This window comes from Lynx rufus, unplaced genomic scaffold, assembly GCF_022079265.1.
Source record: "Lynx rufus isolate CCGP_SWC_20201006 ecotype Redwood Valley unplaced genomic scaffold, mLynRuf1.p SCAF_50, whole genome shotgun sequence".
In the NCBI taxonomy this organism is placed as follows: domain Eukaryota; kingdom Metazoa; phylum Chordata; class Mammalia; order Carnivora; family Felidae; genus Lynx; species Lynx rufus.
The window spans coordinates 746,272-768,885 of NW_025814868.1; the positions used below are offsets into that span (position 1 = coordinate 746,272).

Here is a 22,614-nt window from a genome sequence, read left to right on the forward strand (position 1 = left end):
GACACAGGAGGTGGGGAGGCACTGGGCTGTGTGTTAGTGGAAGTGAAATGCCTTAGGGGCGGTCGTGTATTTGGAAGGTGGAGGGGGTGTCTGCCCTGCCAAGGACTGTGATAGACAAGGAGATGGAGCCGTGAACGGAGGAAGCTTGCTGTCTGGCCTCTGGTGAGCTCACGGCAGGGGTCTGTGCTGGAGGGCTTGTCCCTTCTGAGGGGACTGAAGTTCTCCCTTTTGGGTTTTGTTCACTTTCTGCCCCACAGAGGAGTGACTGGGTTTCCGGTCTGTTGAATTCTGTAGCGGTTCTGGGTCAGCGGTATAGGCTGGTGTGTGCCCACGGAGCGGGCCGGCCGTTGCACAGCAAGAGCGCGTGGGCTGTTCCCCAAAGTGACAGCGGGCAGCTGCTCTCCATGGGAGCCTGGCACGGCTGTGCTCCTTTACCTCTAAAATAGGAGACAACTAAATGCCCCTATTAGCTCACCGAATGGAACTGTTTCTCAGGTAGTGTGTGACCTCAGGACCACGCCGAGGGCCTCTCTAAATGACACCCGTCCGCACCCTGTGTTGTCTTACAGATTGTGACATCTGCATCAACAGACCTTCAGGATTATACCTACTATTTTGTCCCAGCTCCCTGGCTGTCCGTGAAACTTCTGAGGTTGCTACAGTGCTATCCACCCCCAGGTAACAGCTGCCAGCACAGACCGTCTGAGAGGGGTTTGCTTCAGCATCGTAGGCTTACTCTTGTGTTGTTATCTTCACAAGACCTTTTCTGCTGCTAGTTCTTGTTCTGCGGGTCCTTTATGATGCTGCCACACATCTTGGCTCTCCCAGAGCAGCTGGTAGAGAACTCACAATTTTCTTCGGATTTGGGGTTATACCTGCCTGTTAGATAATATGGTATCTGTCCTGTGCAGCTTTTTGAAACAGTGTTTTTCAGTAAAACTGGCAACGCTCACAAGCTCTGTATTTTAAGTGGTTAATAATCTGTATAGCCTTAATATACACAGTGGAGATATTTTTCTGTTCACGTTTTATTGCAAAATGTTACTTTTGACTAATACGGCAAGTATCTAGAAACGGAACTTTTTTTGAAGTTTTTATTTACGTATTTTTGAGACGTAGAGAGCGCGCGCATGCCCGCACGCAAGCAGGGGAGGGGCGGAGAGAGGTGGTGACAGATGATATGAAGTGGGCTCTGTGTGCACAGCACAGAGCCCAATGTGGGGCTCTAACGCGTGAACTGAGATCATGACCTGAGCCAAGGGCAGATGCTTAACCGACTGAGCCACCAGGCATCCCTAGAAATGGAATTTCTTGATCAAAGGATGTAGATACTTCTGAGTTGTCCTTTACACTGATTGCTCGTTGTAACCTTTACGTTTTAATCCAATTGGTTTTGTGCAAGATATTTCTCTGTTAGATTCCAGTAATTTTCTCTTACTTCCATACTGAAGTATGAACTGCACACCTGCAGCCGAGCCTTCGTGTGGGGGGACTTCCCTTGAGCCGGAGCAGGACTGGCCTCCCCAACAGCCACTCCTTACTTCTGCCTCCCTCCCTGCCCGGCCCTGCCCGGCCTGGCGGCCGTCCCGCTCCTTCATTCTGAGATCTGGGGTGTCTCCACTCACTCGTGGGTGTGTTTCCCTCATGACTCTCCTTTCAGGGCTTGGCCACCTCTCTGCTCAAGCCCTGGGGCAGGGGGTGGGGGGAGCTCCCCAGGGCCCTGATGGCGCCCCACCCGCATCTGCAGGGCTCTGCTCTTCTTGGCCGGCTGGGTTTGCTAGCCCTGGGTGTGCTGGGGGCTTTGGGGGACATGCTGTACAGGTTGTGTCTGATATTTGATATTTTTATTGCTTTCTTATTCTTTTTTTTTTGTCTGTTATTTCTTTTTTCTGGTTTCGTTAGAATTTTTAACATTTCTTTCTCTTTGTTGGTTTTGATAACAGTGTCTCTATTTCTATTGGAAATAGAAAGTGGAGGAAAGATCTTTTGTCCCCTTTCTTTCCAACTTTTATATTCCTTGTCTGCGTCTCCGAGATTTTCTTTTCTCTCTTCTAATTCAACGAAGGTGTTATGCATCTCATTTGCATTAAAATGTACGTGCAGTGACATCCTCTCGCCGGAAAGAGCCGCGCACTCTGATGGGGAGCATGTGCTGGCCAGCCGGCTCCCCCTGGTTGTGAGGTGGTGCGGCTGGGGGGCAGGTGGCTCTGGGGGGCCCGGCCCGACAGCGCTCTGTCTCGCCCAGAAGACCCTGCAGTGCGAGGCCGCCTGACCGAGTGCCTGGAGACGATTCTGAACAAAGCCCAGGAGCCACCAAAGTCAAAAAAAGTGCAGCATTCCAATGCCAAGAACGCCGTGCTCTTCGAGACCATCAGCCTGATCATTCACCACGACAGGTGCGTCGGCAGTGGGCGGTGCTCTCCTTCCCCGGCCTCTTCCCCGGAGCGTCCTGGGTGACGTCGGGTGCTTACCCGCTCCCCGACACGGACAGGTCGCCTCTGCCCTCCTCAGGCGGGTGCGTGCTCCCTGCGGGCTCCCCTTCTGGCCTCTCCTCCGCTGCGTCTCTCTGGCCTCAGAACGTGCGCACCATCTGCCGCGGTGTTACCTCTCCCCGAGGGCCTCTCCTGTTTGTCCCGAGCACCCTGCTGCGGCCTGGCTTCTCCCGTGACCGCACAGGAAGGGGGGGCGGGGGGCCTGTCCGCGTGTGTCCCCGTTAGCCTTCCTGCGGCACGAAGCGACAGTCAGCGTTGGTTTGAGGCCTTTGTGGGGATGTGGTGGCGGTGGCCGAGTGTGTCGGCGAGCAGAGAGATTGGGGATGGGGGGATGGTTTGCTTCCTTGCGTTTTCTTCTCAGCTCCTGTAGCCCGACTTCCTGCCCGTGGCCTTGAGCCCAGTGCCTTGTTTTAGCATTCCCGTTAGCGTGCCGGGGTGGCTCCCATGCGGGGCTGTGGGAGACGCCGCCAGGGTCCCCACGAGTGCCCGCTGCTGCACTCCACCCAAGGTGGTGTGGGGGCACGGTAGGCGTGGCCCACCCTCTCCCCGCCACCTTCCGCCTCGACGTTTTTGGACAAACGTAGTTTCTTGTGACAGAAACTCAGTCTGAGAGTCCTACTTCAGCAGGGCTGGGAACTGTTGAAAACAAAACTTTAGAGGTCAGAGGAAGCCTTTTGGTCTTTATCGAATGTGTTTAAAGAGCCACAACATCACGAAGGTAAAGCGGAGAGTGAGCAGCAGGGTGGCGGAAACTTCTTGGCGGCTGGCGCTTCGGGACCCACCTCTCGTGTCTGCCTCTGTGCACGCGGCTCTCGGGACTCTTCCCACGGCAAGGCCTGTGTTCAGCCGTTCACCACGGCTGGCTGCCTCTGGCTGAGGTGACGTTTCCGGCCGCTCGGCGAGAGCCCGGAGCGTTCCCTCCGCCAGCTCGGCGCCGAGGCTCAGGAGGAGCTTGGTTTGGGACGGCGCCTCCGCCGCCACCGCCTCTTTGAAGTTGGGGAATCCTGCGCGCGAGGGGGCAGCGAGCTGAGCCGCTGCGAAACTGACCTCAGGGTTTAGGTCCGTGGCTTCCGGTGTGGGGGCCCCGAGGTCTCCTCTAGCAGTGCCGTGGCCGCGAATGCCACCCGCCTCGCCGACCTGTGCGTGGCCCTGTCTGTGAGGCTCCTACCGAGGAACCCCCAGCCGCCCCTCTTCTCCTGCCCGTGCAGTGAGCCCAACCTGCTGGTGCGCGCCTGTAACCAGCTGGGCCAGTTCCTGCAGCACCGGGAGACCAACCTCCGCTACCTGGCCCTGGAGAGCATGTGCACGCTGGCCAGCTCCGAGTTCTCCCACGAGGCCGTCAAGACGCACATCGAGACGGTCATCAACGCGCTGAAGGCGAGTGCTCTGTCCTCGGGGCTCTCGCTGCCGTGTCCCCGGGGGTCTGTTCTCTGTGAGGCGGGCTGAGAGCACATAGTACCCAGCGCCGAGTCCCGCACGTACCCGAGTCACGATAGGTGTTTGAATCAACGCAAACGGTTCTTTTTGGTAGAAAGATAAAACGTCTCGTCCTTGTCTCTGAGAAGACTCACCATGTGCAAAAGAAAATCCGCTTTTCTCAAGGAATTAGAATTCCAGAGCTGAAGAGCCAGGTTGAGGTTACTTGCGCCCGTTACCTGCCTCTGTGAGCCTCCAGAGCAGGCGGTGTGGGCTCGCTCCGCAGGCTCGGCCGTGACAGCACCCCTGCGTTCTCCTTGCCGCGCTAGGTCCGCTGGAGAACGCGAGGCCGGGGGGAGGCCACGAAGCCCGTTGTTCTGTCCCCGGCCTGACCCCGTTCCTTTGTGTGCTCACATTTTTGGTGTGTGTTTTGAACGAGAGGCCACACGAGGGCCTGGCCCTGCTTTTGGTGTTTGCTATCGGTCACTGCCGGTCTCAGAAAGACTTGCCCTTGCTCTGGCCCGTGGTCTCGCAGCGGTGCTTCCCGGGGCTGTCCCGTGCCGAGGAGCAGCTAGGGTCTTACTCCGCGGCAGAGGCTGAAGAGCAGGTGTGGGGTGGGGCCCGAGAGCAGCGCTCTGAGAAGCTCCCGGGGGAGGCAGAAGGTGCCAGTCTGTGACCATACAGTAGAGGCCTCTGACTACCCCCAGGGACGGAGCTGGATTCTGGGCGGGGAGACTCAAGGAGCGAGGGGCTCCGTGTGACCTGTGTGTCGCGGGGAGGGGGGTGGTCCCGAGATCCAGACGGGGAGTGGGGGCAGTGCGCAGTTAAGCTTTGGGACGGAGTCGGGTGCCTGAGCCGCGTGGCCTGGTCACCCGGCCCGGGCTCTGCCCGTGCGGCTTTTCACTCTGCCTCGCACCCCCAGACGGAGCGGGACGTGAGTGTGCGGCAGCGGGCCGTGGACCTCCTCTACGCCATGTGTGACCGCAGCAACGCCCAGCAGATTGTGGCCGAGATGCTGAGCTACTTGGAGACGGCCGACTATTCCATCCGGGAAGAGATTGTGAGTCTGAGGGCCGCCGCGCTGCCACCACAAGACTTCCTTTCCTTAGAGTGTGTGGTTCTGCCCTGGCGCTTGATCGGGAATCCGCTAGGTCCTGGGTCGAGATCCCTCTCCTTAAGCTTCCAGGCCGCGTTCTCAGGGGAGCCTCGCAGGCTTTTGGAAGTGACTTGAAACAGCCCTTGCTCACAGGGACCCTCACAGTGAGGCAGTTTTGCAACGCGGGTGAGTAAGAGTGCAGACTTGTGGGCACCGCTCTGTAATTTTGACCCTTGCCTTACTGCTTGTGTGCTCAGCCTGTGCTCCTGCCTCTCTCGGATGCATCGAGCTCAGCCACCACCGGCGAAGCGGGTGTGCACGCCAAACAGATCGCCAAGAGTTCCGCAAATACTTATCGTGAGAGGCACTGATCATGAGCCAGGTAGCCCGTGGCCAGCAGAGAGGGGCCCCGAGCGTGTGTGTGATTCACAGAGGGCTCAGCGTGAGCCTGTGTGAAGGGGTCAGCTGCTAAGGTTAGCGGTCCCGCAGCCTCTCATCCTGTGAAAAGTGTGTCTTATTTGTCTTTCTGGGGAGCGAAGTACAGTTGAGGCCTCCTTGGGAACTCTGGGGGCAAGTGCCCGGCGTCAGAGCTCCCCACAGCTGACTCTCAGCATTGCTCCTGGGCTGCTGTTGGGCTTGGAAATGAGAGGCTGGGAGCTTCTGGGCCGATGTGGCTCCGCATATAGCTGGACACTCAGGCTTCTAGGGGATCATTTACTGAATGGCTCTGGCCCCTGTGGCCTGTCTGGGGCAGGTGCTGGCTCTTCAGTGCTGAGTGGCGTGGCCTAACTACCACGTGGCCATGCTTTGATGAAGAGCGGGGCTGCCCTGGAGAAGAAAGAAGGTCAAGGAAGGCTTCTCAGAGGAAGCAGCCCTGGAGCTGAACCGCTGAGCAGCCAGGAGAGAGGACACAGGCGCTTTGGTGGGGACAGGAGGGACAGGGGTGACCAGCCAGGAGAGAGGACGCGGGCACTTCGGGGGGACAGGAGGGACAGGGGTGACCAGCCAGGAGAGAGGACGCAGGCACTTCGGGGGGACAGGAGGGACAGGGGTGACCAGCCAGGAGAGAGGACGCAGGCACTTCGGGGGGACAGGAGGGACAGGGGTGACCAGCCAGGAGAGAGGACGCAGGCACTTCGCGGGGACAGGAGGGACAGGGGTGACCAGCCAGGAGAGAGGACGCAGGCACTTCGGGGGGACAGGAGGGACAGGGTGGAAGATCTAAGAATAGACGTGCAGGGAGAGGGGAGTCCGTTGTGGGGTAGGGGTGGGGTCACGTTTAGAGTGTGGCCAGGCAGCAGGGCCTGGGCTCCCGTTTGTGTGGGTGCAGCAGGTTCTGGGGACTGTACTCACTGGGGCACTGTTACCATCGTGGTTCTGTGTGTCCTGAGCTGAGACAGAGGGGCCATGGTCTTCTGTGTGATTAGGTGGGGTTTTTTTTTTGTAAGTCTTGTTTATTTTTGAGAGAGCTAGAGAAAGAAAGTGAGAGAGAGAGAGAGCACGCAAGCTCGAGCAAGCAAGGGAAGGGGCAGAGAGAGGGGGGGAGAATCTCAAGCAGGCTCTGGGCTGTCAGTGCAGAACCGGACGCAAACTGTGAGATCATGACCTGAGCTGAAGTTAAGAGTCGGACGCTTAACCGACTGAGCCACCCAGGTACCCATGGGTAGGTTTTTAAGGTTTTGAATGTTAACCTGTTCCGTGTTGGCTCTTACTCCCTTTTACATGGTGAATGGCATTGCTCAGTTAGCTTCAGTCATACGAGGGGTAAGACAGATCTGAGTTCGCGGTAAATGCTCTGTCTGGCCGTCTGTCCAGCCTGGTGTGTCGTATCATGCGTCCTGTGGTTGTGTTAGCTGCTGGGCGTCCGTACCTGGACGTGCTGCTTGCCCTGCCCATGGCGGGGCCTTTCTGTCCACGAGGAGTGCAGGTCATAGGCAAGATGGTGGAGCGCCTGTAGCGTGGGTGAGGATTGGCAGAGGCAGGGCTCTGGACCCCGGGGGGGGGCCTCGGGAGTCGCTGTCATGGAGTGCTGGGGGGTTTCTGCAGGAGGTGGCAGTGAGCTCGTCCTGAGAGGATGACGGTACTTGGGGGTGGGCAGCTGGGCGGCAAGGAGGCGGCTCCGTCCGGTGGGAGCAGGGCATGTATGGCAGAGGCAGTGAGGCTGCTGTCCCGTGTCACGGTGAGAGGCCCCGAGTGCTCAGCTTCGAGGTGAGCTCTGGGCTCGAAGGATTGAAGCCGAAGGAGGGCAGTGATGCGGCCTGAATTTTGGAATGATGCTCTAGGATCACTGTGGAGGGTCGCCGCGGAGGCCAGAGAATGGGCAGAGCAGGTGGGTGGTGGTCCAGGCCCCAGCAGGAGCTCTGGGGGCGCATTCAGGAGGGCAACGCAGCAGGGAGGTAAAGACAGGCAGCTGCGTGAGGGACACAGTCTAGCGTTGGCAGCTGGTGCTGTTTGGGGGGCTTGGTGTCCTAAGAAGGTGGCGTGGGTGGGGGCGAGGGTCTGCTTTGGGTCAGCCCAGTGCCATTGCCCCTGGGCAGTGTGTATGGCCCGCAGAGTCCTCTGGAGGGCGTGGGGGTAAATGAGTGGGTGGGGTCCCCCGTGCAGAGTTGAGGGAGGCTGGCCAGAGCAGGAGAACCCAGAGAGCCCTGCCGCCCTGAAGGCGGGCTTGCTGGGAAGGGCTGCCCAGGCTCTGGTCCGTGGCAGTGCAGGGTCGCCATGACCCGGCTGGACCGTGTCTCTCCCGGTCTATTCCTGGAGGGCAGTTTGGCTTTCCCCAGTGAAATCTGCAAATCTCAACTTTCTGGGCTCCCTTGAGAATGTGGTGGAAGCTTCTTGCACACCCGAGCTCTGGCACACGCGTTCAGGTCCTTCCGAGGCCCTCCAGTTGACGCGGCGCTGGCGGCTGTGGGGCCCAGAGTGGCTGCCCTGAGCGTCCGCACCCTGCAGGTGCTGAAAGTTGCCATCTTGGCGGAGAAGTACGCTGTGGACTACACGTGGTACGTGGACACCATCCTGAACCTGATCCGGATCGCCGGTGACTACGTGAGCGAAGAGGTGTGGTACCGCGTCATTCAGATTGTCATCAACCGCGACGACGTGCAGGGCTACGCTGCCAAGACGGTGTTCGAGGTACGGCCCAGACGCGCCCTCGGGATAAGGCGTGGGGTTCTGGCGGGCGTTGCCGGCCTCCCTGCGTCTCCCGCCCACCGTTCTGGGAGGTCCCGGCTCCTATGCTGTGGACACCACCTCTGCTTGAGCCTTATCTCCTGCACGTGCAGGGTCTCCCTTGGTGAGGGGCGTGTGCCCCTGGAGGACGCTGGTGTGCGCCTGCCCCCGCCTGGGGCCTGAGTAGCGCGTGGCTGTTGTTCCAGGGCTGGCGTTGGCCGCATCTCCGCTACCGACCTACCCGCTGAAGTGGCGGGAAGGCAGGGAAGGGGCAGATCCTAAAGCCGGAGGGTCTCGGGGCAGCTCTGGTGGAAGCTCGCGCTAGCGTGAAAAATAGGCCGTGCGGGAGGGCGGCCTGAACCCCGCGTGGGCCTGGCGCCTCGCCACCTCCTAGCGACTTCACCCTGTCGTCAGACGCCTCCCGGCTCTTCTGCCTGTGCCGCGTGCTCCCGTGCATCAGGCTCACGGTGCTCACGGTTTCACAGGCCCTTCAGGCTCCGGCGTGCCACGAGAACCTGGTCAAAGTGGGAGGCTACATCCTGGGAGAGTTCGGAAACTTGATAGCTGGGGACCCCAGGTCCAGGTGAGAGACCCCGTGGGAGCCGGGTGAGCACCGCGCCGTGACGCCGGCTGCGTGCTTCCTGGTTCTCACCTGGCGGCCCAGGGGAGGTTGACAGGTGTCCTCACCTGCTTGTTGGGACAGCAGGGCAAGAGCACTTCCGCTCCGGATTCGTGTGTTTTTATTCTCGTTCAAGCCGTACAAAAGTCAGGACTCTTGCTGACAACAGATGCGTGGTCACGTGGCTCCCAGGGCCGCAGGGAAGCGTGCTCTTGTGTGGGACGGGAGGCGCACGCCTGCCTGCGCGCCCTGTCCTGCGCGGGAGCGGTTCTGGCCTAGCGTAGGGGCCGCTCCCCAGAGCCACTCCTCGCTCGCGCCCGTGGGCGAGGTGCGTGGGCGCAGGAGCAGGGGGACACGGGCGACGCGCTCCCGCCCCGTCTGTGCCCCACAGCCCCCTGATCCAGTTCCACCTGCTGCACTCCAAGTTCCACCTGTGCAGCGTCCCCACCAGGGCGCTGCTCTTGTCCACCTACATCAAGTTCGTGAACCTGTTCCCGGAGGTGAAGACCACCATTCAGGACGTGCTGCGCAGTGACAGCCAGCTGAAGAACGCCGACGTCGAGCTGCAGCAGCGGGCCGTGGAGTACCTGCGGCTCAGCACGGTGGCCAGCACCGACATCCTGGTAGGCCCCGGTGGCTCGGAGAACCCCTGCCGCACCGCCCCTCGCCCTGGGGCCGGAAGCTGCGGGGCTTTCCGCCGCCGTGACTCCGGGCTTCTTCCTCCAGGCGACCGTCCTGGAGGAGATGCCGCCGTTTCCGGAGCGCCAGTCCTCCATTCTGGCCAAGCTCAAGAAGAAGAAGGGCCCGGACACAGCCACGGGTCTGGAGGAGGCCAAGCGGGAGAGGAGCGCCGCTGTCAACGGGGGCCCCGAGCCTGCCCCGGCCAGCGCCGCGGTGGGTCCCTTTCTGGTGGCGACGCCCGCATAAGCTCCTGGGTCGCCGGGTCCCCGAGATTCGGCACCAGCAGAGCATTTGCCCCCTGGGGAGAATGTGTTGTTAGGTGTGAGGTGTGTGCCGAGAGCGCAGTGGTGGGACCCAGCCAAGCCCTCGCCTCTCCTTCACCTCTGACCTCAGAAGGTGCTCCCCCCCAGGCGCCTGGGCCTCATCTTCCAGACTGGTCTTCAGACTGCCATCTCGGGCCTAGCGTCCCCTCCCATCTCCTCTCTGTCCTGAGTGATTCAGACGATGTGAGCGCTCGCTTCTTCTGTGGGACTGCCTTGCGTAGGAGGCCATCCGGCCGCTCTTTGTTGGTGTAGAGCGGACCCACCTCACACCTTATGCTGTTCTTAGAGATTTTCAGCAGTGACTTGGGTTAGGGCCGGTTTCCCTTTTCTGTGTGACGTGGTGAGGGCATTCACGTATAAGTGAAGACCTGTCTTTTGATGTGCGTCTGGGGGAGGTGTCAGTTTGAGAGTTGTATTTGTTTCTTTTCTCTCCCTGGCTCGAGCAACAGCTTCGTGGGAACGCACACGCCAGCCCTGCCCCGCGACCGCCAGCTGGGCGCCATGACCAGCTCCCCAGGACTGTGGGCTTTCTGCTTGTCCGTTCTGGGAGGAGGCCTGGAGAGCTTTGTGTCGTCTCTGGGATCTTGGCCCAGGGGTGTGAATAATGCCTCTTAACGATATCAGGTGGCCTTTGTGAAGAGGAGTGTCAGAGGTGACATGCGCCTGTGTGCAGACAGACCGAGGCCTTGGGGGCTGGCTTGTCAAGGGCGTGATTATGCCTGAGCCGTTGTGCTCCTTGATGGGGTCTGTGGCCTGTCCCCTGGTCTACTTGTGTGTCCCTTTGACCGTGTGTCTGGCCCTCAAGCCGAGGATCCTGGGCCTGCCGTGAGCCCTCTATTCAGGCCTCACCGGGCCTCCTGGGGGAGGGAGGAGGCGGCCAAGGGGCAGTGGGTCTCTGCACGCCTGCCTTGGGGCAGAGCTCGATGTGGGACCTGGGCAGGGAGTGGCTGTCCAGGTGGGTCTTCCCAGCAGAACAGCCTTGCTTTTGTCTGTTGTAACTTTCAGGGCACATATTTGACTTCATTGGACAAAAGATTTGCCCGTTGTCAGAAGCGTGTGAATCGTTATTCGGGAACCAGTGGTAAAGATCTTTCGATAGATGGCAGAGGCGACACAGTCCCCATAACTCCCATGCAGGCTGTAGTTTGTCAGCTATGACAGATACCTTCCTTGCATAATTCAGAGCCAGGTTCAAAGCCACCTGAGTTCTGCTCCTGACCCTCCTCAGGTGGGCAGACTCCTATGGCAACAGTGTCAGTAAAAAACAGTGTCATGTGAGCAGCTGTGCTCCCAGGAATGCCGCTGCAGGTGCAGTGAGGGGCAGGAACCACCTTGAGAGGCCACGTCCAGATGCTGCTGGCTCCCGATACCTCCTCTGACAGCTCCTCTGGGGTCCCCGTCCCTCAGGCTCCTCCTCTCCCAGACTCTCCGCTTCCTGAGGGGAGCCTCGGCAGGGCTGGGAAGGAGGGGCCGTCACGCAGAGCACACGTTTTGTAATGCCTCTTTTATCTTGGAATAGAATTCGTATGTGATATGACATACCTACGATGTAATTTTTTAGAAATTCTTTAACTTAAGCTGAAAGAGAAACGGGCAGTTATTTATACTAATGTTGATTTTCACGTGTAACTGCTCAGCACGGCCACACTGGAAGCAGGTGGCCGTCAGAGGCCTGGCCCCGAGGTGTGCCTGGCCAGTGCCCAGAGTGGGCACGCCCACACGCCGGGGGGCAGGGGTGGGGGGGCAGGAGGAGAGTACTTGGCCTCCCTCAGCTGTCCCTTCAGGGTAGTTGTGTTCTGGAAAGATGGACGTGGGTTAAGCCCGACCAGAGCGAGTGCAGTAATGTAAAATGGCGCCGGGTGCAGTCTCGGATAAACTGATTTTGACCTTCACGAATGCTCAGTGGGACATTCAAAGGTCACTCAAGACGAGTCCTCAAGGCAGAGCGGCTCATCCCTGGTTCTTGCGGCGACGTGGCCCCTGGTCGTAAGCAGAGCCCCACGTGTTTATAGGGGTGCGGGGTAAAAGTGTGAGTGTCAGCTTGGGTGAGTGGTTTGTGTTGTGCGTGGCCCTCGGTGGCTTTTTCTTTTGCCTCGGATCAAAAAGTAATCATTTAAAGAAAAAATGGTCCGTAGGCTTTTCGTCTATTTGTTCTCTATAACTCCATAAGGCCTAACACGTGGCTAAACCAAGAATGCACCCAAAGTAGCTTGCCCACTTCTTTGTCTCTTCAAACTCAGTCTCACTCTGGAACGTCGACAGTAACGTGCGTGGTCTCGTTTCTTTTTGATCTCTTTTATGGCAAAAGTGTTTTCAGAACTTTTTTTCCCCATTCAGATGATCGTCACGGAAAAAGGTTGGCTGTCTTTGCAGTTGTGTGAGATGGTGACTGATCTTCAGACTTGGCTCTGGGGTTGCAGTCTCCCCTCACGTGCCGGGCCCTTGCCCCGCGCAGCCTGGCCGCGATCCCTGGAGGGGAAGCGCGGGCACTCGCGCTTGCTAGGCCATGGCGTGCCGGGAGGTTCCCCGCTCACCCTCTCCCTCCCTGTTTTCCAGTCCACGCCTTCTCCATCGGCAGACCTCTTGGGTCTGGGGGCCGCGCCCCCTGCGCCTGCGGGCCCCCCACCGTCCTCCGGCGGGCTGCTCGTGGATGTATTCTCAGACTCACCCTCTGCGGTCGCGCCACTGGCTCCCGGCTCCGAAGACAACTTTGCCAGGTAGTTGGTCTCCCGTGTTCTCGACACAGGGACTCTTTCCTGCTCTGACCGCCCGGGGCCCACGGTCCGCATAAGCTGGTCCTTACTGCCCAGGCCCGCCCTGGAAGAGCTCAGGGCACCGGCCTGCTGGGTGGGGTTGCTCCAGAACCACCCCCACAGCTCCGCAGGTCGTCAGTTCTCACGGGTAGCTCACTGTCACCAGGAAGATCGGGTGGAAAGGAAGAGCTTCAGGCACTGGCCGTCCGCGTTTCTGAGGCGCATGCTGACCTCTCACCCGCCTGCGACTGTGCCCCTCTGGCTCTGCACCCTGCCGTGCGGTCGCGCCCCTTCTGGCCCCGACGTCGGTCCCTCTTTGTGTGTGCCTTGCGGGCGCCCGACCTCTGCTTTCTTGTTAACACACACTCTCGGTCGCGCCCTCAGTCCCAGCCTTCCTGTGTCCCGAGGCGCGCACTGCCCCCCACAGCCAATGTGGTCTTTCTGGCTTCCCGTCTCACCTTCCTGGAGGCGCCACGTGCCTGGCTGTGCGTAGCCCCCACTGCCCACGAGCCCCGGACGGGCCCCTGCACCCCCCGCTGCTGCTCTGCTCAGCGTGTTTCTCTTCCTGCTCCGTTAGCTGTGCGGTTCCATACCTTTCCCCTGTTGGCTCTCTGTCCCTCGAGTCCCTGCCGGTCTCAAGTCCCGCAGGGGGTGTGGGAGGGCTCGGCCTGGGTGCGGGGGCACGCCGGCCGGAGAGGAGCACCTTTACTGAGCGGCCCCTCGTTCTCCTGAGTCTGACGACAGCAGCGGGACTCGTGCGCTTGTGCAGTTTCCCTGTGTCTTGGTGTCCATGCTGCGTGCGAATTCTTAACTTCCTGCTGCTCGTCGAAGATGATGAGGAGAGGTGGGTTTGGACGGGTGCGCGTTGCCGTCGGTGGCTTCCAGAAGTGCCGCGTTGGAGATTGAAAAGCACTGCAGACCCCAGGCTGCGAGGCCCTTGGTGCTGGAGCGGCGTGCGTCCCTGGGACAGTGCCTGCTCGAAGCTGGGCATGCTGGTCTGGGTGGTGGCCTGGGGCAGGGGCTTTCCCCAGCGTTCTTGGTCCTTGCTGTGTGTGCAGGTGCACGTGGTGCCTGGGCCACGGGCTTCCTCGTGTGCACGACGAGGTGGGAGGCCTGGGGGGCGGGTGTCTACGGTGGGAACCCTTGGAGCCATTTGCTCGGCAGCTTGCCCGCTTCCAGGCCCCCAGCCCGGGGTGGGGGGTGGTGGGGTGTGTGTGTGTGTGTGTGTGTGTGGTTCTGGCTGTCTGGGCCGTGCTGTGGCCTCAGAGGGGTGGTGAGGGGTCTGCTGTGGGCTGGGTGTAGGTGCAAGTGAAGGGTGCTTTGGGACCAGCACCGCTGGCGGTGGGGGAAGGTTTGCATTCTCCCGAGGCTGTCACAGGTGCTTGTTATAAACCTATAATCCCACAGGGTCAGGTTTTGGTTGGGGTGACCCTTTAAGAAACAGCTATCCAGCCAGCCCTTGACTGTCACCTAGTGGGCCATCAGTCAGTGCCCTTGCCATCTCCTTGGCAAATGTCAGATTAAAGTGGTTCAGCCCAAACCAGCAGTGCTATGTGCGCTACAGGGCCTTGGATCTGAGGGTGGGGCACTATGGGCTGCCCCCTCCTCGGGTCTGCAGGGGCGGGGATGTCAGGGGCTCTGCTGCCCGGTCACTTCTTTCTGTCCCCTTGGGCTCAGTTCTGGGCAAGCGTGTGCAGAAGGTTGTGCATACGGAATGGACTGCATCTGACCTTGTGAGGCTTCGTGTGGGGCTTGAGCTGGAGAGAGAGCCCGTGGTGTTGAGATGGGGAGTGCCGGATGAGGCGAAGGGCAGCCTTGGGGTCCCAGGGGAGCACGGCTCCGTGGAGCAGGTATGGAGGGAGGACCAGGCCCGACCGTCTCTGAAGGAGCTGCGCCTCCTGCTGCCTGTGCTGAGACCATGCTGGACGCCAGGGGTCGTGTGCACACGTGAGCAGCACCGAACGTCATCTGCAGGGTGCCCGCTGGCCCTTTGTGCGAAGCAGGAGGGGGGCAGGGAGTGCTGACTCTGAGCTTTGCCAGGCCGGCAGCACGGTGGGACTTGGAGATTTTGGGCCGTGGGGGCTGCTGCCATGGGGCGTCTGTCTCTTGGTCCCCTGGATGCCCCAGAGGGCTCCACGTGGCCCTGTGCCGCCTCACTGCCCGCTCTGGATCGTGAGTCCCTCGTGCGTGGGCTGCGGTGCTAGGAGTCACCCCCCGAGTTGTGGCCAGCACCCTGCGTCAGATGGGACAGCCTGGGGTCCGGCTGGCCTGGGAGTGTGTGCTGCACCCTGGGGCACCTGAGGGAGTCGTGGAGAAGCCGGCTGTTGTGGACCAGCATGTTCACGGGCAGAACACCGACCTGCCCCCTCCTGTGCGGTCATGCCTCTGGTGCGCCGGTTCTGTCTCTGGAGGGCGCTTTCACTGGTGTTCCCTTGAGTATTTTCCTACTTTTCCTTTATCTCGTGTCCCATAGAGGTTTTTTCTGGCCTTTTTGTTTGTTAAACCCTTCTTCAAAAAAAATCTTTATATTTTCATTGGGTGCCTTGGAGTGACTCACATGCTGTCCCTTTTCTCTAGGTTTGTCTGTAAAAATAATGGTGTGTTGTTTGAAAACCAGTTGCTTCAAATTGGATTGAAGTCTGAATTTCGGCAGAATTTAGGTATGTGTTTAATTATTTAACAAAAAAAAACTCCTCACTCAGATGATATGGGTAGAAAATATTGGTAAATCATACATCTGATAAGGGTTTAGTCTCCAGGATAGAATGTATACAGAATTTGAATTTAACAGCAGAAGAACAACCCCATTAAAAAATGGGCAGAGGACTTGAACAGGCATTTCTCCAAAGAAGACAGACACCTGACCGACCAGCACCTGGAAAGATGACCACATCACTAATAATCAGGGAAGTGCCGATCAGAAGTAAGGTGCCGCCCCACGCCCATCAGGATGGCGGCTGTCGAAACAGCAGGGACCGCACATGTGCCGAGGATGCGGCGGACGGACCCTCGGCCCTGTCGGCGGGAACGTGAGCGGTGCAGCTGCCGCGGAGGACAGTGTGGTGGTTCCTCCAAACACTGGAACTGGAACGAGCGTGTGACCCCCAGTTCCTATTTCCCCAAAGAACCGAGAGCCGAACAGTTAGAGGTGGTCTGTCCGCTCTCTGGACGGTCACTCAGCCTGACGAGGAGGGATGTTCTGACACCTGCCACCACGTGGGTGGACCCAGGGGACGTGATGCTCACGTGTGATCCACTCACACGAAGCCCCTGGAGTCTCCAGATTACCGAGACAGAGTGGATGGTGGGCGCCTGGCCTGGGGGTCAGTGTTTCAAAGGGACAGAGTTGCCTTTTGGGAAGATGGAAAGTTCTCGAGACCGAGGGTGGGGACGGCCACACAACAGTGTGAATGTGCTTAGTGCCCCTGAGCTGTGTGCTTAGAGTTGGTGAAGACAGTACTTTCTACGTTTGTGTATTTTATCACAGTTTTTTTAAAAAAGCTTGTAAGTCTGCCCCTCGGCGCCCCCCCCCCCAAAGAAAACTATGTCTGCTGACCGTTGGGGCGCTGCTGGGGGGCTCTTGTGGACTGACAACTGCCCGCCTCCCTCTTGGGCACCGTCTCTGAGCCTCGTGAGGACCCCGTTTTCTCTGTAAGAGCGAGTGCCAGTATGGGAAATGGGACAACTGGGACGCCTGCCCTCTAGGGGTGTTTAGGGCCATCGTGAGGATTACCAGAAACCTCCTGGGAGCTCTGTGCTGAAAGCAGGGGCTGAGGCGTCCTTCTCGCTCTGGTGAAGGTGCTGCGCTCTGGACCCTGACAGTCCCCACACCGAGTGGTGGCGATGTCAGCTGGGGGAGGGGTGGTGCTGGACAGTTTGTTCCCCTCCAGGGCATTTGAAGTCCATTTTCCACTCGAGTTCAGAGGGTATAAACACGTTTAGAAACATTTGTGTACGCGTTTCTGTTGCGATGTTAAGTAACTGATCACATCGGAGCATCCTCCTCGTCTGCAGCACACGGCTCATGAGCTGCTGTGGTGGGGGCAAGGGGCATCGCTGTCGGGGACGCAGGTCTGGCCTGGCCTCCCCGGAGGTGGCGGCCAAGGCCTCCGTCCCAGGTCCCAGGCTGGGCAGGGTCCCAACAAAGGCACGCTCCCCCTTAGATGGAGAGCAGGAGTTACCCCAGTAGGGGAAGCCGCGACCCCATGTCTGCCTGCGGCGAGTCTCTGGAACTGATCTGACAGCAGTGACTCTGCTGTTTTTCACGGTCAACATTCAGGATGTGTGTGAAAGAAATTGTTTTCTCCCTTCTAGGTCGGATGTTTATATTCTATGGAAATAAGACCTCCACGCAGTTCTTAAATTTCACTCCAACACTGATCTGTTCAGACGACCTTCAGATGAATATCCTTGGTCTCGTGTGTCTCACACCCCAGCACATGGCCATTTGGGATTTAGAGGAGGGCTCTGAGGAAGTCGTTCTTTATCAGACGCGGGATGCTCCCCAGCTGCTGTAGCGCCTCCAAGTGGCCCTTGTGTGTATAGGGAGCTCGTGGTCACGCGTGGAAAACTGACAGTCGGGCGTCTGCTCCCGGGTCATTTGGTTCCTTGGAGGCACTTTTGTTTTTCCTTATTTAGCTCTCCTGTCACGTTATTTTTAAGTCCCTCTGAGCTCTGGTTTCCTTCTCTGGGAGTCTCCCTGAGAGAGCAGCCGCTGAGAACAGGGTGACCGGGGCCTGTGACCGCCCGGGGCCCCTGCCGCGCCCCCCCGGGGCGAGCTGTGCTTCTTCCCAGCAGCCCTCTTCACGCCGGAGCCTCGTCCCTCACGAGTACCAGAAACGTGGTTAGAACTCTCCCCGCTAGGGCCAGCTTTGTAGCCAAGTATCTTTGCTCCAGGGATAGGCCGACCGAACAGAGCGAGGGTTGAGAATGCCCCAGCTTGACCGAGAAGGACGCTGCTTCCTGTGCAAGAGGCATGCGAAGCAGCCACCTACCTACCACAGGCCAGGTCTGTTTTTATTTTGGGATAAAGTGGAAACAGATGCTGAAGGAACTAAAAACCCGTGTATGTAGGATTGACTGCACTAAGGGTTTCTTTCGAGATCGGGAGCGTGAACTCGGACTCTTACGGACCCCCTTTGAGAAGGTTTCAGAGCTTGCTCGGCTCAGGCACGTTTCCCCAATGTTGGCATGGCCTCCTTGACACCTGCACATCTGAGCTTGCAGACCAAGCCTGTGGACCCGACCGTGGACGGTGGCGCGCAGGTGCAGCAGGTCGTCAACATAGAGTGCGTGTCTGACTTCACGGAGGCGCCCGTCCTCAACATCCAGTTCCGGTGAGGACCCGTGGGCCTGTGGGCTGAGCCAGCAGCCGGCTCCTGCCTGGAGCTGGGGGGACGGGGGGGGGGGGGGCGGGGGCTGGCATCACACACGCCATGCCTGGGCGCAGCTTCGTCCCTGGGGGCCCTTGGTCCTCGCTGAGCCTCAGCGTCCTTCCTTCAGAGGGCATCCTGAGGGCCGAGTGGGCAACCCCGGTAGATGCCGGCACCCGCGTGCACGCGGAAACTCGAGGCCGCTGTGACCTACGGTTCTGAGGGGCCCACGCTGCGGCGTCGGGGCCAGCTGGGTCCGGGTGCCTCTTCGTGCTTGCTGCTCCGGACGTCAGCTGCAGGGGGCCGCCCAGGGGTGCATCGCTGTCTAGTCCCTTCTCCAAGCACACACGCCATCGTGAGTCTTTTTTAAAAACCGCGTGTTGTGCTGCTGCTCGGTTCACTGCTATCCTTTTTCAGTGAGCGTGATGGCATGTGTGTGAAAACCCGGTTCCCTGCAGGTGTCGGTAAGGTTAAAGTTTTGGGGGTTTTCAAATCAGAAACACCGAGAACCGAAGACCGTGTGCTTTGTAGAATTTACGGAAACCGACACGCAAACGTTTGTTTCCTTCTGTAGACAACCGCTTTCTTTAGTCTCTTCTCGTGGAAGAAGGAAAAACCGTACACAACTTAAGCCAACTTGGAGTTGTAGGAAATGGGCTCTGGGGGAGAAGTGACGAGATGGTGGGAATTCGTGCCCAAGGTCCGTCCCTGTCCTGGTCTCATGAGCCCAGCGGGGCCTGGCCAGAGCACCAGCCCCCTCCCGCCCCCGGACGTGTGCACAGAAGCCGGTGATCGCCCGGCTCGTCGGTCTGCACACTGAGACAGCCCAGGCCTCTCTGTGGCTCAGTGCCCCCCTTCCAGAACACTCGACCCCCACGCTGTCGACAGCTCCCATCCACAGGCCCTCCCTGTGCCCCATCGATCAGCAAACTAGGAATTTGATTCTCTAGTTGAGTTTCAGATTTTTTCGGCTGTCCATTCACTTTGCTCACCACGTCTCTCTGTGTTGCCCATAGGTATGGGGGGACTTTTCAGAATGTGTCCGTGAAGCTGCCTATCACTCTCAACAAATTTTTCCAGCCCACAGAAATGGCTTCTCAGGATTTCTTTCAGCGTTGGAAGCAGCTGAGCAAGTGAGTGGGTGGGCGCAGGGGCAGGGCCCCCCAACTCTGACCTGGCTCAGTGTGGTGACCCTTGTTTCTACCTCACTAGTCCCCAACAGGAAGTGCAGAACATTTTCAAAGCAAAGCATCCGATGGACACAGAAATCACCAAAGCTAAGGTAAGGCCTGCTTGTGGGCGCTCCCAGGGTGGGGACACTGCCTCGGGCTCTTCAGGGAGGCCGGTCGGGCTGCTGTGCCTCTTGTGGTGCCCGGTCCGCTGCCCCCGCTCCTGTCTCTGTTGCGCAGATCATTGGGTTTGGTTCTGCGCTCCTTGAAGAAGTTGATCCGAATCCTGCAAATTTTGTGGGGGCCGGCATCATCCACACCAAAACCACCCAGATTGGATGCTTGCTGCGTTTGGAGCCAAATCTGCAAGCCCAGGTCAGGCTTCTCCGGGGAATCGCTAAGTCCGCGTAAACTGTGCCGTCCTTGTGGCAGAACGCGTGCACGGCGAGATCTGTAGGCCTCAAGTGTAGGAGTGAGTCGCAGTAGAGCTGCACGCCCGTGTGGCCGCCCCTGCTACGCTGACACGTGTGGCGTCTCTGTCGCCCCAGGGAGGGCCCTGACCTCCCTTAGAGACCGCCGCCGCGGGGCCTGCCGTCGGGCTGACCTGGCCCCGAGCTCCAGCAGCGGTGGCCGCGTGGCCCTCCTGTGCCGGATGTGCCCCGGTCGGCTGACCTGGTCCTCCTGACGGACACCCGGGCTGTGCCGGTGTGGGGCCGTTTTGAGGAGAGCTGCTCCGTGCCTCTGTGCACATACGTGTTTTCGCTTCGCCTGGGGGCCGCCTAGGCGGGAGGGCAGGCTCGCAGGGTCTGCGCGCGGGTGACTTCGCGAGAAGCTGCCCCGTCGCTCTCCGGGGCGGCTGCCCGGTGTTGCACGCACCGCGGCCCACGGAGATGCCGGCTGCTCCACGCGCACGCTGGCGCTTGTTGTCGTCGCGCTTGCTCTGTTGGCCTCAGTCCGTGAGACGGGGGTGCTCCGGGGAAGGGCTGGGCACACGAGCTCGGGTGGCCGTCTGCCGCCCCGAGCCCTCTGCCGAGCGCGCCCGCTGACCTGCCGTGTTCTGTTGCAGATGTACCGCCTCACGCTGCGCACAAGTAAAGAGACCGTCTCCCAGAGGTTGTGCGAATTGCTGTCAGAGCAGTTTTAATCGCCGAGGATGCGGGATCAGGCTCCTGTGTGTGTCGGTGTCTCTCCGTGTCTGCTGTGTGTCCTCCTTGCCGTGCCGCAAATAAACAGCCCAGTCGACAGGCGCCTCTCAGCCCTGCTTCTCAGACCTTTCGGGCGGGGCCGGGGTGGCCGGGGTGCGCGTCAGAAAGACAGGCTGAGTCCGCACTGTGGCCGCATCGGAAGGGAGAGCGGGCCCGGGACCGGTGTCTGTGGAGGTCAGGACCGTCGTGTGGTTCGGTCTCCCGATGACAGGAGGTTACCGGTGTGAAGGAGGGCGTAGATTTGTTTGGAATCGTGCCGAAACGCCGCTGCTGCGTGGCTCAGAGCTCCCCTCCGCTCGCCTGAGAGAAGCCGCAGCCGGATCTTGACGAGGCTCTTTGGCCGTTTTGGGAGGCGACGCCGGGTGCGGCAGCCGCGTGGCCAGGCCCCGGGTGCGCGAGCACAGAGCACTCGGACTGGGCACGGCACCCACGGCAGGGCCCTCTGGGGTGGGGTCGCAGTCGAGAAGTTAGAAGCCCTGGTGTTTGGCTGGCGCGGCTGCCAGCGAGACCGCCGACGCTGGCCGGGCTGAACTCCGTGCGGCTCTTGCCAGCCCTGTGGCCGTGAAGGGACACCTGCAGCACTGACCGTCCTGGGCCCCTGCGGCACGGCCTGGTGGCCACAGGGCTGCTGGCCGCTCTAGAGGGGGCGTGGCCGGCTTCCCTTATCTTTGGGTTTTAGGTAAGTTCACCGTAACCATCGTGGCCTCGGACTGGTCCCTGCTTGTGATCAGAGGGTTAAGTGTGGGTGGCAAAGCAGATTCTGGAAGGTGAGCCGGTCTCTTTTCCTGGGTCGTGGGGACCTTGTGCCAGGGGAGGAGGGGCTCTGGGTGTGGTCAGGGAGCGGAGGGCCGTGCCCAGGGTGAGCGGGAGCCCGGCCTCCGCAGGCTGTTCCTGTTCTCGGCTCTCCCGAGTCCTTGGCTCTCACATAACGTCCCTGTGTGCCAGCTGCCAGGGACAGCTGTCCCCGTGTGCCTGTCTGCACCTGAGGTGGCCGGGGCAGGGGCAGAGCTGAGCCGGGGCCCGTGTGCACCACGTGGGTGGTGGGTGCTGGCTGGCGGTTTTTTCCTAAGCAGACACGTCTCCTGTCAGCACCTGAAGGGGCCCAGGGAGAGTCGGGGTCCTCTGTGGGTTCCCCTGGTTTATCAGCAGGGACTGGCCTCCTCGGAGACAGGCCGTAGGGGAGCCGTGTGGGGTGGTGAGGGGCACAGATGGCCCTTTGCTGTGGCGCGGGTCTCAGGGAAGCCCCTGGAGGGGGTCGCTGTCTGGGTGCCGGTGCCACCGCACCCACCGCTCTGCGTGGGTGTGGGTTTCGGGGCTCACGACTGCCTCGGGGGTGTGGGAGACGACACAAGTGGAGCTCGTGGGCCGGCCCCTGTGCGTTGACCAGTGCTGGTTTATTCGTAGCAGTGGGTTTGTCGTGCGCGGCACATGTGGCGCCCCTCCCCGGGGTGAGATGCCGGCTGGCGCCTGCGTCCACCCTCCCTTCCCTTCCCCTGCGGTGGGATCCTCGCGGCCCTCTTCGCTGCGGCCCCGTGCCTCTTCCCCGCCCATCCCTGCTCAGGGGCCCCGTAGCTCCCGGGACCTGTGCCCCGTCTTCTCAGGCCTCCTCCTAGAGTGGCCTTCTCACTGCCCCCACCCAGGCTGTTTCCCGGGCCCAGTTCTGGCAGGGGCGGGTGGCCGCCATCACAGGTTGGGAGGCCGCGAGGATGACCGACGGGCGTGCTCAGGGGGCCACCAGTTCATTCCAGTCTGTTGGGCTCGCTCAGCGTCCGCAGCCCTTCTCGGCAGTGCACTTCCCCTGAGGTGCCCCACCGAGCCGGGTGCGGGGGCTCGTTGAGGCTATGCCTCGTGGGAGCAATGGCGGGGGGGGTGGGGGGCTGCCGGGCACGACAAGTCAGCGTCGGGGGTGGGAGGGGGCGGGTGGTGTCGAGAGCAGCGCTTCGTCCTCACGCCCGGGGTCTGTGTCCCTAGTCCCCACAGCGTCGGGGGTGGCACGCACAGCTGCTGAACATCTGCAGCGTGAGCACCAGCCGCTGTCCTTGTGCTCCGGGGTCTGGGCAGGGCAGCACGACCTGCTTCTCGTAGGAGCTGAGAGGGTAGCAGCAGCCGCAGTGCACGTCCACTTGCTCGGTGTGAACGTCGAAACTACAAAGAAGCCACAGCCGGGAGCGTGGGTCAGGGCCGTTGCCCCGGGAGTGCTCCTCCTGCTCCTCCCCGACCGGCCCCGGAGTGCGACCCCTGCTCCTCCCGGACGGCTCCAGGGAGAAGGGCGGTGCCAAGTGCCTGGGCCAAGGGGGCCCTGAGGAGCGTGCCCCCTGCCCTT

General features: G+C 60.4%; 1 protein-coding gene across 5 annotated transcripts in view; it reads left to right on the plus strand.

Annotated features, from left to right (window-relative positions):
• Positions 1–20,333, plus strand: part of AP2A2 (adaptor related protein complex 2 subunit alpha 2) — a 90,205-nt gene extending 69,872 nt beyond the window's left edge. For 3 of the 5 annotated variants that reach the window (XM_047100534.1, XM_047100533.1, XM_047100531.1), the window contains exons 7-22: positions 570–678; positions 2,246–2,396; positions 3,701–3,869; positions 4,831–4,968; positions 7,951–8,133; positions 8,655–8,752; positions 9,180–9,411; positions 9,515–9,682; positions 12,349–12,509; positions 15,123–15,205; positions 16,860–16,949; positions 17,758–17,881; positions 18,934–19,050; positions 19,130–19,199; positions 19,327–19,461; positions 20,153–20,333. In XM_047100534.1, coding sequence (XP_046956490.1) covers positions 570–678; positions 2,246–2,396; positions 3,701–3,869; positions 4,831–4,968; positions 7,951–8,133; positions 8,655–8,752; positions 9,180–9,411; positions 9,515–9,682; positions 12,349–12,509; positions 15,123–15,205; positions 16,860–16,949; positions 17,758–17,881; positions 18,934–19,050; positions 19,130–19,199; positions 19,327–19,461; positions 20,153–20,230 — 2,106 coding nt within the window. In that variant the 3' untranslated portion in view covers positions 20,231–20,333. The remainder of the gene's footprint in view (positions 1–569; positions 679–2,245; positions 2,397–3,700; positions 3,870–4,830; positions 4,969–7,950; positions 8,134–8,654; positions 8,753–9,179; positions 9,412–9,514; positions 9,683–12,348; positions 12,510–15,122; positions 15,206–16,859; positions 16,950–17,757; positions 17,882–18,933; positions 19,051–19,129; positions 19,200–19,326; positions 19,462–20,152) is intronic. The other 2 variants (XM_047100535.1, XM_047100532.1) reach the window with 1 other exon arrangement.
• Positions 20,334–22,614: the final 2,281 nt, after the last annotated feature.